Source organism: Amblyomma americanum, chromosome 5 (assembly GCF_052857255.1).
Source record: "Amblyomma americanum isolate KBUSLIRL-KWMA chromosome 5, ASM5285725v1, whole genome shotgun sequence".
Taxonomy (NCBI): Eukaryota; Metazoa; Arthropoda; class Arachnida; order Ixodida; family Ixodidae; genus Amblyomma; species Amblyomma americanum.
The window spans coordinates 51,000,726-51,015,419 of record NC_135501.1 but is presented as its reverse complement, the minus strand read 5'-3'; the positions used below and the strand labels follow the sequence as shown (position 1 = coordinate 51,015,419).

General features: G+C 50.7%; 1 protein-coding gene across 1 annotated transcript; it reads right to left on the bottom strand.

The window, feature by feature from the left end:
- Nucleotides 1–12,352: 12,352 nt before the first annotated feature.
- On the bottom strand, nucleotides 12,353–13,210 carry LOC144133862 (uncharacterized). Its single transcript, XM_077666934.1, has 2 exons — nucleotides 13,007–13,210; nucleotides 12,353–12,652 (listed from the first exon to the last, which is right to left on the bottom strand). The coding sequence occupies exons 1-2, from the start codon at nucleotides 13,208–13,210 to the stop codon at nucleotides 12,353–12,355; spliced, it is 504 nt and encodes a 167-aa protein (XP_077523060.1).
- Between the last annotated feature and the right edge of the window lie 1,484 nt (nucleotides 13,211–14,694).

The following is a 14,694-nucleotide window of genomic DNA, read 5'->3' as shown; positions in this document are numbered from 1 at the left end:
CTTGGATTCAATAAAAGAAAGTACAAAAGGTACAATTGTGCTTGGATGATGATCCGAAACGTTTATGATCTGGTGACTGCATTGCAGCAGGCAAAACATGATATGTTACTGACCAGGGGGAGGTGAAGTATGATACAGCTATTCCGACCGATTCCACGTTCCTTGGGAGGTGTGAGGCTGCTTCCAACTGCTTGTGGACCATAAAATTGGCATATTGGTCATTTCTGTTCACTTTAATTTCCGTGCGCGTTCATATTAACGGACGCAGAGGGCTAGTACGTAGTACAGAGGAGTGCACAAGAAACCTACTAATGGAAGTAGTACCATCACTGCCGCATCATACGCGAGCAGTTCGCAAAACCTTAGCCTCGGGAGAGATGGAGGTGTGCCATTGGCTGGCAATTTTTCTGTGTGACAGTGCGGTAAAGTTGTAGATAAGGCGAGCATCACGTTCGGTCACAGATCGTCGCTTATCCTCCAATCTATACCCGTGGTCCTTCTTGTCACGCGAACAAGTACTTCGACGCAGCAGAACAGGAAATCAAGCTGTTTAGAACCACTGAGAACAAAAGAAAACAAACACATTGTTCTTCAACTTCCTTGCATTCTCTCTTCTGGGCACCTGAATAGCAAAGCCCAAAATTTCGGAACGCCTATAAAACATCTACTCACTTTACATCCTGCATATTACTCTGCCTTTTCTCGTATTCTGATATAATTTCAGACTACGGAAGTAATACTTACGATGACGAAGTTCTTAAGTGATACACTGCCATATGATGACATAATGGTCGTGGTGAGATGCATTGGTTTCGTGACAGGATTATCATCGAGAGCCAGCTAAACAAAAGCGTGCACACGTGCGAGGACTTCGCTGCCCATGTCTGCAGCCGCTGGGTGCCCCGTAAGGAGTTCTCCAACCTGTCCCGCTCCGCATTGATGGACGTGGTCATGGCGTGGCAGGCCTACATGTCTGACACCTTACGTCACGGAGTTTCACACCTTCCCGTGGGAAGAAAGGCGGCCTCCATGTTCAACAGCTGCAGGATGCAGACGGGTTCTCAGGTTGACGTCATCAAAGAGTTCATGATGAAGCACGGCCTCGCTTGGCCGGAGGATCCTGTAGGAGGATCGAACCCACTGGAAGTGCTCTTCGACCTCGCTTTCAACTGGAACGTCAACCTTTCGTTCTCTCTAAAACTGCTCTCCAGCACTGTGGACGACCACCAAAAAAGGCGCCTTTTCCTTGCTCCCAACGACCACCTGCAGTTCTGGAGGGCCATCTCCTGGCAGTTAAACAAGACGCGATACGATACCGTCTACAGTAACTTCATCAAGATTTTCGCTAATGACACGAACGAATGGCCGCCTTCGAGAGTCGCTGAGGACTACGACACGTTTAGGAACGTTTTTGAACTCCTCATAGCATCACGCACCGGCAAAGGCCGCGTTCCTGCAATGTTCCCGTTGAGCCATCTAGACAACCACACCGAGGCTCCAACGGCAAAAGACCTGAAACCTGCCATCGAAAAAACGCTGAGAATCGAGCCGCCCTTCTCGATGGACGACCTGCTTCTGGTTAGTGACCTGGACCTGCTTAAACGGGTCCTCAAGATTTGCGGCGACGTGAAAGATCGCGTTGTGCGCCGCCAGCTCTCGTGGCTGTTCCTCCAGGCCTATGCTTCGGTGGCCAACCCGGCGGCCGTCCTCCGTATCCTGCACGGCAGCGAACACCGAGCGCAAGAGGAGAGGTTGCGTTTCTGCTCTGGTCAAGTGGAAGCCAGCTACAAGCTCTTGGTGTCAGCCATGGCCGCGGTCGCACACTTCTCAGAGGAGGAACGCAAACACGTCGACAGCCTTCTGGCCGCAGTCCAAAAGGTAAGCCTTCATTTCTCCCTAACCTCTATCCTTATCTCAGAAAATATGCCCTGTTCACGAGCTGACTCGTGAACACAACCTGACTCGTGAACACGACCTGACTCGTTCACCTCATCTAGAATTCTACAATACAAATGTGCCCTCTCACTTGGAAGAGCCAAGAAAAAGTATGTTAAAATATGCCATTTTGGCGCAGACCACTCAAGCTCAGCATAAACCAGACACGTGTTGAGTTTCGCGCGCAGCTTCTTTTTGCGCCTGTCAGACGCAAAAACAGGACACCTCTCGTACTCAACATCATAGCTACTCGGAGTACTTTTTTTCTGTGTATTTCTCATAGAAATGGGGGGGGGGGGGAAGGACTCACAGCACCGAACAAAAAGCTACGATTAAGACTGCGAGCTGGCCTCATTTATTGCAAAATAATTAACGGGCGCCTCTCGTGGTCATCCTCTCAAGAGAGGGTCAGGTGACAGGATCGTGAAGACAATACACGTATGCGGGACAATCACAGAATGTGGATGCTACCTCTGCATCATTCGTGTCCGATTGCCAGTCTTTTTCCTGGTACGCAGAAGGTTGTGTATGCTCTCAAAAATCTAGTAAACGATCAGAAACTGCTTGCGTTTGGTATTTCTTGTTGTGTAACGACCATTTTCTTATAAATCTTTTACCTGCCAATGTTCCAAAACTAATTTGTTTATTTAAGTTCAGAATACACTCTTTGTAGTAGTTTTTGCTTTCGTATCCTGTATAATTATTACAGGAAACCTTGCTACAGTAATGTTTATTTTTGACTTAATAAATATCTTTCATTATAATTTATAAACAGACATTTTAGGCCTTTTTGCAGCCGAATGTGTATGGAGCCCTATCGCGGGAATGAAATATGTTCATGAATAGTACAGAACAACAGCAAAGAGTACCAGTGGGTGATGTCGCTAACGAAAAATAAGCATCTAAAACATCAGGGCCTTCCAGTGCCGGTACGTTTTGAGCAACTATTTCGTTTTCGGATCATTGGCCTATAATTTGGAACAGCAGAATTCGAACAAACGCGATACTCCTATCATACAGTGTCTCAGTACGTCGGATGGCGGAAGCGCCCCCCTCTCCCAGTCTGCTTATGGAATGTGTAGGCAAAGATTTGGTGTCGTCGAGCAGCGAGCTCAGGAGCAGTATCCCATGCGCATGCTGCGCATGCTTGACCCAACGCAAGCCTTCGGGCTCTCACCTTTCGGCTACGTGTGCCATCGGAGAGGCGTTTAGAAGCGCTTGGGCATCACAAGATCATGCGTTTCACATGGTGACGGCAACAATTGCAAGAAAGGAAAGGCGGGAATCATGCAGGTCGTCGTGACGCACTGTCCTCAATCCCTCCCCCCCCCCCATTTTTTGGGCACCCACTTGAAGACGACGAAGCAGCGCAAGTGACATGCACAGGGTGGTCACGTGATCACGGCTCGGAGACACGCGTGGGTCCTGGTTTGTGAGGCGTTTCACGGCTAAGATGTAAAAACCATTGGTGAAGAAATGTTTTCCTGCGTCCCACGGCTTCTGAAGCGCTGAGAGCGATACACCTCACATAGTAAAAGAAAATTTTATTGAAGCAGCGTTTAGTTTAGGGGGTTTATCGTCAAAAAGTGGCTGCGGCAATGAGGGACGCCATAGTGAAGGGCTCAGGAAACTTCGACCACCTGGGATTTATTAATGTGCACTGACAACGCATAGTACACGGGTTTCTAGAATTTCCCTTACCGAAATTCAACCGCCGCGGCCGGGATAGAACCCACGTCTTTAGGATGAGCAGCCGAGCGCAATAATAACTGAGCCACCACAGCGGCTTCTAAAGCTGAGTGATTTTGGGCATAGTTTGCTCTCTATAAATTGGACATACACTGCAGTCAAATACAAGGTTGTCACGAAGCTCGAAGTATGTGTTCGCACGGAACAGACGACAAAAGCTGCTTCAGACTACATTAGCGTTTTATATATTGGAAATGCCAATTTCCTAAAAATGGAAGATACGAAAAATGTGCTTAGCACACGGTTATTTTGGAAAGCATATGCGAAGTATGAACATAATTTGTCACTGGAACACTGCTTCATAGTGGGGCGCTCAACAAGTTAACATGAGTATCACGCTAAAAAAGCAGTAAAAAGAGGAATTTCTGAACTTATGGAATTCTTACAGCGTGTCGCTCGTTTGTTAACAAGTTTTTCAAGATTTTTTCATCGCATTGTGCGAGAGCTCTACGGCCTTGACTTATGTGCAGCCAGCTAGGCTTGTGAGTTGTTTTTACCTGCGGTATAAAACCTGACTCTTCTAACCAAAGATATGAGCAGCTCTAATGCGCACCGAAAGTCAAATGTTTGTTTGGCTGGTTTACAACAAAACAAAATAGCGTCACTAAAAATAACGTTGCATCATAATGTGCGATGTATTAGACGGAGAGCGCGACTTGGATACATATAGAGCGCGTTAATGCTGCGTTATCTTAACAGCTTCGTAATGTTTTTTTTTTGTGTGGCTTGCAATTTTAACGTATAGGGTTACACTGGCAACTACTGTCGCATATAGCCAAGGCGCATTACTTTATGAGTCGTTTCTCTCAGTACCTCTAAATTTCATCCTATACTTAACAAAGCAAAAATTGTTTTTGAGTGAGAATAGTGACTATGTTCTAATTCGCAATAGTTACTGCCACTAACTCAATTCTATGTAACTACATACTATACACTAGGTTCCTATACCACAAAACCTTGTGAAGTACTTATATCAGTTTTTTCATGCCTCACAACAGCACATATCGCACATCCTTTCTCCTCCGCTAATTTTATTCCTCCCTAATATTACTCACGTGATCGTCCAGATTATCAAGCTACTTAAGTCTCTCTTCGCACAACGTTAGATTGCAATCGCTTTACATGGAATGTTATTGGCAGCCATTGTGTATCAACGCTTTTAGAACTTGCACTGAATAGTCCTTAACCAGTGAAACTGGTTCGTTACACCCTACTTTACGTAATGTACAAAAAGGGCTTTCTCAATGATATTGTGAAAATGTGACATTTAAAAGTTGCCTTCTTTAAACGCAATTTGCATGCAACTATTTATTGTAAGCTCCAGAGGAATACATGCCAAACAAGAAGCTGTTGAGGTTTGGACATTCCTGTGCGGGAACCGAAACGTCAAGAATTTTTCTCCTTTGATTAGTGTTCCCTTCCCCTTCATATCAATCCGCGTTCAGGCAGGTATCCGCCATGCCTTCGATTTCAATTATGTACAGGATTCAAGTTTAGAACAGGAGTAAGAGAGGGGTCCGGCTGCCCTACTTAATATTAACGGAATGAGGTCTCCGCCTCCGCCAGCAGTCTCGTGGCGGAGACGGAGCGGTTGCTTCAGGGTGCCTGGTGTGGGGAAGAAGTTCGCCCTCGATCCTCTCTTGTTGAGTGAGGACGAATGTGATGATAGGTCCAAAAAAAGCAGAATTTTTTTCCAACTCATTCGGTTGGCATTGAAAAGGTGCTCGGGACAGTCAGCATGCAAGAGTTTCCCGCCTGACATGAGCACGATGGCAAAATATAACTCTCGCAACCAAAGGCTACAACGAGCAAGAAGCACCGTTATATTTTTACGTTCGCCAGCCAACAGAGGTGATGATCTCTAACAGCTCGAAGCAGGCGTACTGTACACGTACAAGGAAGAACTTTCATAAAACAGCCTACACAATATGCAGGCATACCTTTTTCGCACTGGCATAATTGTGTTCGAAATGCGGAAAATGCGATTCACGTATGCGGTCTCGCATTTTATACCATCGTCCTACTGAACCAGGTCCGCACCAACGTGAATATTGCTGCCATCTCTGTGCAATTCCGTTTCAAGCCTCCTGGTCGGAAGTGTCTGAGTAGAAGCCTACATTGCAGATGGGTCTTGAGTTTTGTGAGCAGTTTTTCCATGTTGCGGCCAGGTGGCTCAGCGCGTTAGCGGCTCAGTTAGCTTGTAGAAATTTGGAACAAATTGCCGATAATAGGTGCAGAGGCGTATGAAACGAGTCAGGCTAAGTTTATCTGTTGGCACAGAGAACGCGCCAACAGCGGCCGTATTTTTGTGGTCTAAGCTAACGCCTGAACCCTCACGGTGTGGCCTAAAAAGTTTAGGATTTAAATGTAAAGTGACACTCTAAAGACGTAAGATAATGACCGGCTAAAAAGGTCTGCCTCAGAGACAGCTCGCAATTGTTTCAGTTGCTCTTGAAATGTATGGGGAAACCCACGACTTCGTTGAGATCGAAGCAAGACTGCCGTTTTAGGTCAGTAGCATGGTGTCCATCATGCATTATAATATCCCAGTGACTGAACAGGGGCAGACGAAAGCACCAAAAACTCTTACAAACCGTCCTGAGTTACAAGGCGATCTCCTCGTGGTCGCGTTTGTCTGCGTCCATTTGAAAATAACCACTGCCTAGCCGAGTGAAGAAGAGTAGGTGGCGTGGATTAGCTGGTGGACTGACTCATCAGTGCACGGGTGTGAACACACACCCTATTTTAGTGACGTTGTTGTGGCGTCTACGCAAAGCCGTAGGTGCGACCTCTCTTTACGACGCGAACTGGCGATGCCAGGAACCTCTGGACGTTTTATGACGTCGTCCTGCTAATTGGCGGCGGATAGCTTCATGCTCCTTCAAGTAAGCGCGAAAATGAGGTTGACATAGTCGTATTTGGTCGTTTTCAACTATAATTCAGTGCTTAGCGTCGCCTGGCGGTCGTCATTATACGGCTTGCCAAGAAGCGTTTCTGACAGGTTCACGTCGCTTTTACGGCTACAGAAGTCGTCTATCTCGACACAAATTTGCCGAGCGACTAGCAGCAATATGTTGGCTTTAACAATGCCATGAGTGCCGGAGCTGTTATTCCACTCCACAGTGAAATATAAAAATTGCTGATGGCCTATCTCTGTTAAGCATGGATATACATAGCTAAAGCGCGGCGACTTCTGCATCGGAAGAATTAATATACGAAACCCGTGCAGTCACTATATGTGCCTTTATTCATGATTAAATTATGAGAGGTCGTGGCAGAGTGGTAGCGACTCCGCCTAAAACGCCAAAGGTCCTGTTCTATACCTAGCTTCGACACAGGCTTTTTTTTTAATTCAGGGAGTGTGCGGGGGTTTCAGGGGCTCCCATAGGTGCCACCACCGAATACGTTGGTCAACGCTTAAGGGCGGGTAAGGGTAAGGGCGGCGAGGCGCGCGGAGTGACGTCATGCGCCGCGCCCGGCATCCGCCCAGCTGCGGTGGTTGCTGAACAACGACTCAAGGTCTGTCTCTGTGATCAAGGCTTCCGTATGGAAGCCGAAACGTCTTCGTTTTAAACAACAACCTTTTGGTCGGCGTTCCTTTTACTTCATTCATGCTTCATCTGACCGCCGCCGCAGTGAAATCGCAAGTTCGTGGCAGTATAGCTTGGCTATAAAACTGGCTTGCTCTTGCTGGCGTCTGACTAACGCGCAACTTTGCTCTGCGCCGCTTGGTGCCAGTATCGAAAGCTCGCTGGGTTAACCACGATGTGCCACGTAGTTGTGACGGCAGTCCAGCAAGCAGGAAGACAGCGCAAAGGCTTCCAAAAAAACTTTATTCGGCGGACCTGCACCCACAATGAAAGCATGCTCGGCAGTCGTTGAAAAAATGCCTGAAGTTCTTGGCCGGGCTTAATTTAACGCTGACAATCAACCTCCGAAACAGGAAACCAGATGCAACTACAGCAATCTGGGAAAATGTGGAAGCTGTTTCGCGTGGCCACAATCAATAGAGATAAGTCTGGTCGCATCTTGAGTCGCAAAAAAAATAAAGCGTGAAAGAACAAACAGCATAAAGACGCGCGGCAATATCATGTACCACCATCAGCACGATTAACACGAACGCTCGAGCGCGCGTCTTCCATTGACAATAGGGCTGCTGGGGCTGGCCTGAGACAATATTAGGGTGGAAGCACGGCTGTCTCCAATCGCCACAAACACGCCTTGCAGCATGGTCTCGCACTCGCCGCCCAGTGTTGAGGGGTTGTTATATCAGGGTAGGACTCGAACATGAGCGTTCGTGTTGAGTGTGCTGACGGCGGTATTCTTGAAGGTCGATGATCGTACCAAAATCTGTAAGGAAGTCCATGCCGAGAATCGCATCTCTGGAGCGCCCACGTAACACAGAAAACGACACCGCGAATTTATGCGCATATTCCACAGTTGCAAATGTCAGTCAGCGGCGCCGTATGTCCACTGCCTGTGAGAATATGCGGTCCAGACAAAGATACCAGAACCTTTCTGAGGGTCGTGGCTAGCTGGCTGCTCATGACAGAAACATCAGCGCTGATATGAAGTGCAATCACGTCGTAGCTGCCGGCAGTGACTAGAATTTCGGCGAAAACTAGTTTTTCACCGCACGTCGGTGAGGTCGTCGGAGGGGATGACCTGATTGACGTAGCTCCGGAGTCGGAGTCGGCAAGTTAGCGGTACTCCTAATTGTGTTGTGGTCTCTCACAGTGGCGGGTAGAGGTGCGCCCAATCAAAATCCTCTTCAACCCATCCCCAGAATGAGCAATAGCGAAGGAGATGGCCTGGCTCCTCTCAGATGTAGAAGAGCGGCCAATTGGTTGACGTGTGCCACGCGCGCTGTGCTTATATTGACACCGACAAACGTAGCAAGAAGCCGGAAACACAGCCGTTTACTAGGGCGAGGCTTGCCGAACCGCCGCACTCATTCGAGACAGAAAAAGACGTTCGGACACGCGCTGGGAAACAGGTTCGGCCACCATGTGGCGCCGGCAGATTGTCAGCAGTGTGGCATTGCCCCCCTCCCTTTCAAGAGGCATCAACTCGATGCCGCACGCGAGGGGGAAAAAAACGTAAGGCGGAAGGTACCAGCACAAGTGTCTTCTCGGAAAGGAGCTAACGGGAGTAATATGGCTTCATTCGCGCCACGTGCACTATACTTCGGACGTCGGTTGTCGAGACGACCGGACAGTTCCTTGAGGGAACACATCGTAGGTCACCGCGCTGAGGCGACGTAAAACCTGGTATGGACCAAAGTAACGGCGAAGAACCTTCTCAGAGTGCCCTCGCGAACGGATTGGGCTCCATACCCAGACTTGGTCACCGGGTGTATAAATCACCTCCATGCGACGGAGGTTGTAGCGCTCGGCGTCGCGTTGTTGTTGGCACCGGATTCGCTGTCGAGCAACTTGGCGAGCGGCTTCGGCGTCACGAACAAATTGTTCAGCGTTCACGACAAAAGAGGGAGTAGGATCCGGAAGAAGCATGGCGTCCTGCATGGTCAAAGCTTCGCGACCGTGCACCAAATAGAACGGAGTGAAGCGTGTCGTTTCGCGGAGCGCAGTGTTGTATGCGAGCGTGATGTAAGGCAGTATCCGGTCCCAGTTCGTATGGTCTTCGTCGAAATACATAGCAAGCATGTCGGCAATTGTCTTGTTAACCCGCTCAGTGAGTCCATTTGTTTGCGCATGGTAAGCTGTAGTCTTGCGATGGCTGGTGCCACTGAGTCGAAGTACCTCGCTCGTAAGTGCCGACGTAAACACGGTGCCCTTGTCAGTTAATACGCCTGTTGGGGCTCCGTGACGAAGCACAATGTTGTGAAAGAAAAATTGTGCAACTTTGGCGGCGGTGCCACGGTGAAGGGCCTTGGTCTCACAGTATAGCGGCTGAGATAGTCAGTGGCAACAGCAATATATCGGTTACCCATGGAAGACTTCGGAAATGGACCCAGTAAGTCCATGCCGACCTGTTGAAATGGGAGGCGCGGGGGATCGATAGGCTCCAGGAGCCCGGCTGGTTTAGTCGGCGGCGTCTTCCGGCGCTGACACTCACGACAGGTTCGCACGTAGCGGTGGACAACCGCAACAAGCCTGGGCCAGTAGTACTTGTGGCGTATGCGCGCTAACGTGCGGGAAAACCCGAGGTGGCCCGGGGGAAGGTCGTCGTGGCACGCACGTAGAACTTCGTCACGAAGCGTTGTAGGCACTACAAGCAGATAGACAGTGTGTTTCTTTTTGTAGAGGACACCATCGCGCAAGCACAACGATGAAAGTCCGCGCTTTAAGAGTCGAGGTGGTGATGGAGCGGTTCCCTCGAGGTACTCGATGAGGGGCAGCAGCTCGGAGTCGTCCCTCTGTTGGTGGCCAAGGGTGGGTGTGGTGAGAGCTCCGAAAAAAGCGGAATCGTCGTCGGACTCGTCCGTGGGGCCGGGAATAGGAGCGCGCGAGAGACAGTCAGCATCACTGTGTTTCTGGCCGGACTTCTGCACGATGGTGACATCAAATTCTTGTAACCGAAGGCTCCATCGAGCAAGCCGCTCCGAGGGATCTTTCAGGTTCGCCAGCCAACACAGTGAATGATGGTCGCTCACGACCCGAAACGAGCGGCCATACAAGTACGGTCGAAATTTCGTAACTGCCCACAGCACAGTCAGACATTCCTTTTCCGTGGTTGAATAATTGACTTCGGAACGGGATAAAGTGCGACTGGCGTAAGCAATCACGCGTTCAAGACCATCCTGTCGCTGAACAAGGACCGCACCGAGACCAACGTTACTGGCATCAGTGTTCAGTTCCGTGTCGGCCTCTTCGTCGAAGTGACCAAGCACAGGCGCACATTGGAGACGGGACCTGAGTTTTGTGAAGGCTCTATCCTGGTCCTCGCCCCAGAAGAAGGATTAAGCGTCTTTCGTCAGGCGGGTCAGATGCTCTGCTAGCTTGAAGAAATTGTAAACAAACCGGCGATAGTACTCGCAGAGGCCCAAGAAACGACGTAGGCTCCGTTTGTCTGTTGGCTTGGGGAAAGCAGCTACGGCGGCCGTCTTTTCGGGGTCCGGACTAACACCTCGAGCGCTCACAATGCGACCAAGAAACTTTAACTCGTGAAACGCAAATTGACATTTTCCTGGCTTGAGAGAGAGACCAGAGGAAAGTATGGCCTCGAAAACAGCACGCAAACGTTTCAGATGCCTATCGAATGTGTCAGAGAAGATCACAACATCGTCGAGATATACCAGGCACGACTGCCATTTCAGGCCAGATAGCACAGTGCCCATCATTCGTTGGAATGTGGCAGGGGCAGAGCACAAGCCAAAAGGGAGCGCCTTAAACACGTACAAACCGTCGGGAGTAATAAAGGCGGTCTTCTCTCGGTCGCGTTCTTCGACCTCTCTTTGCCAATACCCACTGCGGAGATCAAGGGATGAAAAGTAGGTGGCATGGCGCAGGCGGTCTAGGGAGTCATCAACGCGTGGCAGAGGATACACATCCTTTTTCGCGACGTTATTGAGGCGTCTGTAATCCACACAGAACCTGAGGGTGCCACCTTTCTTCGTGACGAGGACAACAGGTGATGCCCAAGGGCTCGTGGATGGTTGTATGATGTCCTGAAGCATTTGAGTAACCTGACGCCGGATGGCGTCACGTTCTTTTAAAGTCACGCGATAAGGGCGCTGGCATAGTGGTCTTTGGTCCTCAGCAACAATAATTCGGTGCTTGGTAAGCGGCGTTTGTCGTACCTTGGAAGTCGATGCAAAACACACGGAAGGAAGAGATGAGGTTTTCCACACAGCGTTTCTGACTGGCCGAGAGGGGCGGGTTTACGTCGGTCTGAATGGCTTTAGCCGTCGTCTCGTCGAAGTCTGACGTGGTGGACAAAGAGCACTGCCTGGTATACTCTCCAAGTTCGTCAAAATAAGCGATGACCACTGTCTTCGTTAAATGCCGTGGTTCACGGGTAAAGTTGATTAAGATCTCGGTGCGACCGTTGTCAATTTCTACTAGGCCTTGAGCGACACAAACTTGCCGAGCGAGTAGCAGCGACACGTTCGCTTCAGCGATGCCAAGAGCGCCGGTGCTGTCATTACACTCGACTGTGATGAACTTGCAGGCTCGCGGAGGGATCGTTATGTGGTCGTCACAGACACGCAACGTTAATTTGGTGGGCATGGTGTTGTTGTCAACGGCTCGCTGTGCGGAAAAAGATACCATGAGCTCCCGAAGGCCGATGACCGCGCCATACTCTTGAAGGAAATCTATGCCCAGAATGAGGTTTTTCGAACAGTCACTTAATACGGCAAAGGAACCAGTGAAAGTAAGACCGCGGATCTGGAAGCGACAGGCGCAGACGCCAATCGCCGTCACTACATGGCCACCAGCGGTGCGGATCACGGGTCCACACCAAGGCGTCAGACCCTTACGGAGGGTTGTGGCGAGCTGCCTGCTCATCACAGAAAAATCAGCGCCGGTATGAACGAGTGCGGTCACTTCATGACTGTCGGCGGTTACACAAAGTTCAGCAGCAACTAATCGTTCGCAGCACGTCGGATCGGGTTGTCGCCGCTCGGGCCGTCGCGTCAAATCGTCGGGTGGAGGCTGTTGACTCTGTGCAGTGGCGGCGGCCCTACCCTCGGAGGACGCCGTCTTCAGTTTTCCCGGCAAGGGGACGTGCCTCTGAACTGACCAGAGGATGAGGGATGACTGGGCGAAGCAAAGCGCCTTGGGGACGGCGATCGCGATTGGCGCCTCTGCGACGTCGGGGGCAGCACCTGAGTAGTCAGGTACTCCTCTATGTCCTGCGATCTTTCACCATAGCGTGGTCGACGTGCGTCTGGTGGGAATCCTCTCAAACCCAGCCGCCGGTACGGATAATTTCGCAGAATATGGCCATGCTCCCAGCAGTGGTAGCAGAGCGGGCGATTGTTGGATGTTCGCCATACGTGCGCTTTGCTGAAAGGAGGGCACAGGTCCTGCTGCTGCTCGACGGGACGCAGGTAACGATGGGGTGGTCGTGGTTCGGCAATGGGGCGAAACGCTTGCGGCGCGGGGGCAGCTCGGCGGAGGGCATCGCTGTAGGACATCACGTGCAGCTCCAATAGTGGTGCTGGTGGTGGCTGCGCCGCCCGCCGAATTTCATCATGGAGGACATCGCCTGTAGAATGTGTGCTTGCCGACGGAGCATCCAAGTGGAGCTGTCGCAGTTCTTCGCGGACAATGCTCCGCACAAGCTCTCGCTGCGCCTCATCCCCGGAACCTGGTAAGGACGTGCAGTAGTGAGCGGCCGCTACATTTGCCTGACGGCCGTATTCGGCACTCCGTTCCTGCAATGAACGCTCCATGGTCGTAGCTTCCTTAGCGAAGGCGGCGACGGTTCTCGAAGGGTCGCGCATGAGGCCAGCAAACAGCTGCTCCTTTACCCCACGCATTAGGTGCCGCACCTTTGTAGCTTCGGGCATGGTCGGGTCGGCCCGATTGAAGAGGTGGGTCGTGTCCTCAATAAACATGGCCACACTCTCGTTGGACTGTTGTGACCTGGAGCAAAGGGCAATTTCAGCATTTTCCTTTCGCTCGTTCGAACTGAATGTAGCGAGCAGCTCACGGCGAAAAGCTGCCCAGTTGGAAAGGGATGCCTCGTGGCTCTCGAACCACGTTTTCGCCGAGTCTTGCAGTGCGAAATAAACATTCATCAGCTTCCGCTCGTCGTCCCATTGGTTGAAAGCAGCAACCCGGTCAAAACTGGCCAACCAATCTTCAACATCCTCGAACCGGTCGCCGTGGAAGGATGGTGGCGACCGAGTGGCGAGAAGGACGAACTGCGGGGCACTGCCAGAGTACTGACCTGTCTGGCTACCAGAGGTGGAAGTCATAGCTCGCACAGGCCTTGTCACTGGCTTGAACTCAGGTTGCAGGCCTCGTAGGCGATGGCTGCCTTTGTGAACAGGTGTGGCGTCCGCACGTCGGGGAGAAGCGTCAAGGATTTCGACGGGGTCAGCGTACATGGGATGTTACCGAGCAAGGCTCCACCAAATGTCACCGACAAACGTAGCAAGAAGCGGGAAACACCACCGTTTACTAGGGCGAGGCTTGCCGAACCGCCGCACTCATTCGAGACAGAAGAAGACGTTCGGCCACGTGCTGGGAGACAGGTTCGGCCACCAGGGGGCGCCGGCAAAATGTCAGCAGTGTGGCAATATAAAGCAAGACGTTGGTTACTCTTAGAGGCGGAGTGCAGGTACCACTGGGAGAATTCGTATGGACTGCAGGTCGGAATGCTTGCTGCACGAGCGCTAGGCTGCGTAACGTGTCGTGTATCTATAAATCATGATACAAGGCTCTGGCTGGTATGCTGGCGGTAGATGCTTCGCTCCCTGGATATCGCGACGGACGACATCGGCTAAAGCAGCAGTGCTTGCCGGCGGAGATTTAAAGCGGAGTTTTTGCAATTCTTCACTTACAATAAAGCGCAGAAGCTCTCGAAGCCCCTCGTCCCATATGGCTGGCACTAAAGCTCAGTAGTGAGTGCCCACTTAATATCCTTCAATGGCTGTACTGTGCACTCCGTTCCACCAACGAAAGTTTCGTGGTCGTGGCTTCTTCGCCTTCATCGGCGGCAGCTATTGGAAGATCTTTGTTGAGGCTTGAGGTGGCGAGCCTTCTTGGAGAACCTTCTTCGTCGCGGGCATGGCAGGTTCGGCCCAACTTAATAATCTTGTCATGTCCTCTATAAACAAGGCGATGCTCTCGCTCGACTGCTATAATCAGGAGTGAAGGAAATTTCACTCTTTCCCTTTCGCTTGGTCGTGCTCAATATGGGTATCAACTAAGAACAGAAAGCTACCTGGTTGGTGAAATAAGCTTCATGGTTTTCTATCCATGTCGTGATCGAGTTCTACGGCGCAAGACAAACTTCCCTCAGCTTACTCTTGTCGTCCTCATGGTTGAACCCGGGCACGGGGTGAAAACTGGCAAACCAGTATTCCAGATCCGC

What these genes read in the sequence shown, in the direction of transcription:
- LOC144133862 (XM_077666934.1), bottom strand. Translation starts at nt 13,210, where the DNA reads ATGTTTATTGAGGACACGACCCACCTCTTCAATCGGGCCGACCCGACC. An exon ending in AACGGAGTGCCGAATACGGC is followed by an intron (nt 12,653 to 13,006) that starts CGTCAGGCAAAT and finishes CCTTTCAGCAAA; the next exon opens with GCGCACGTATGGCGAACATC.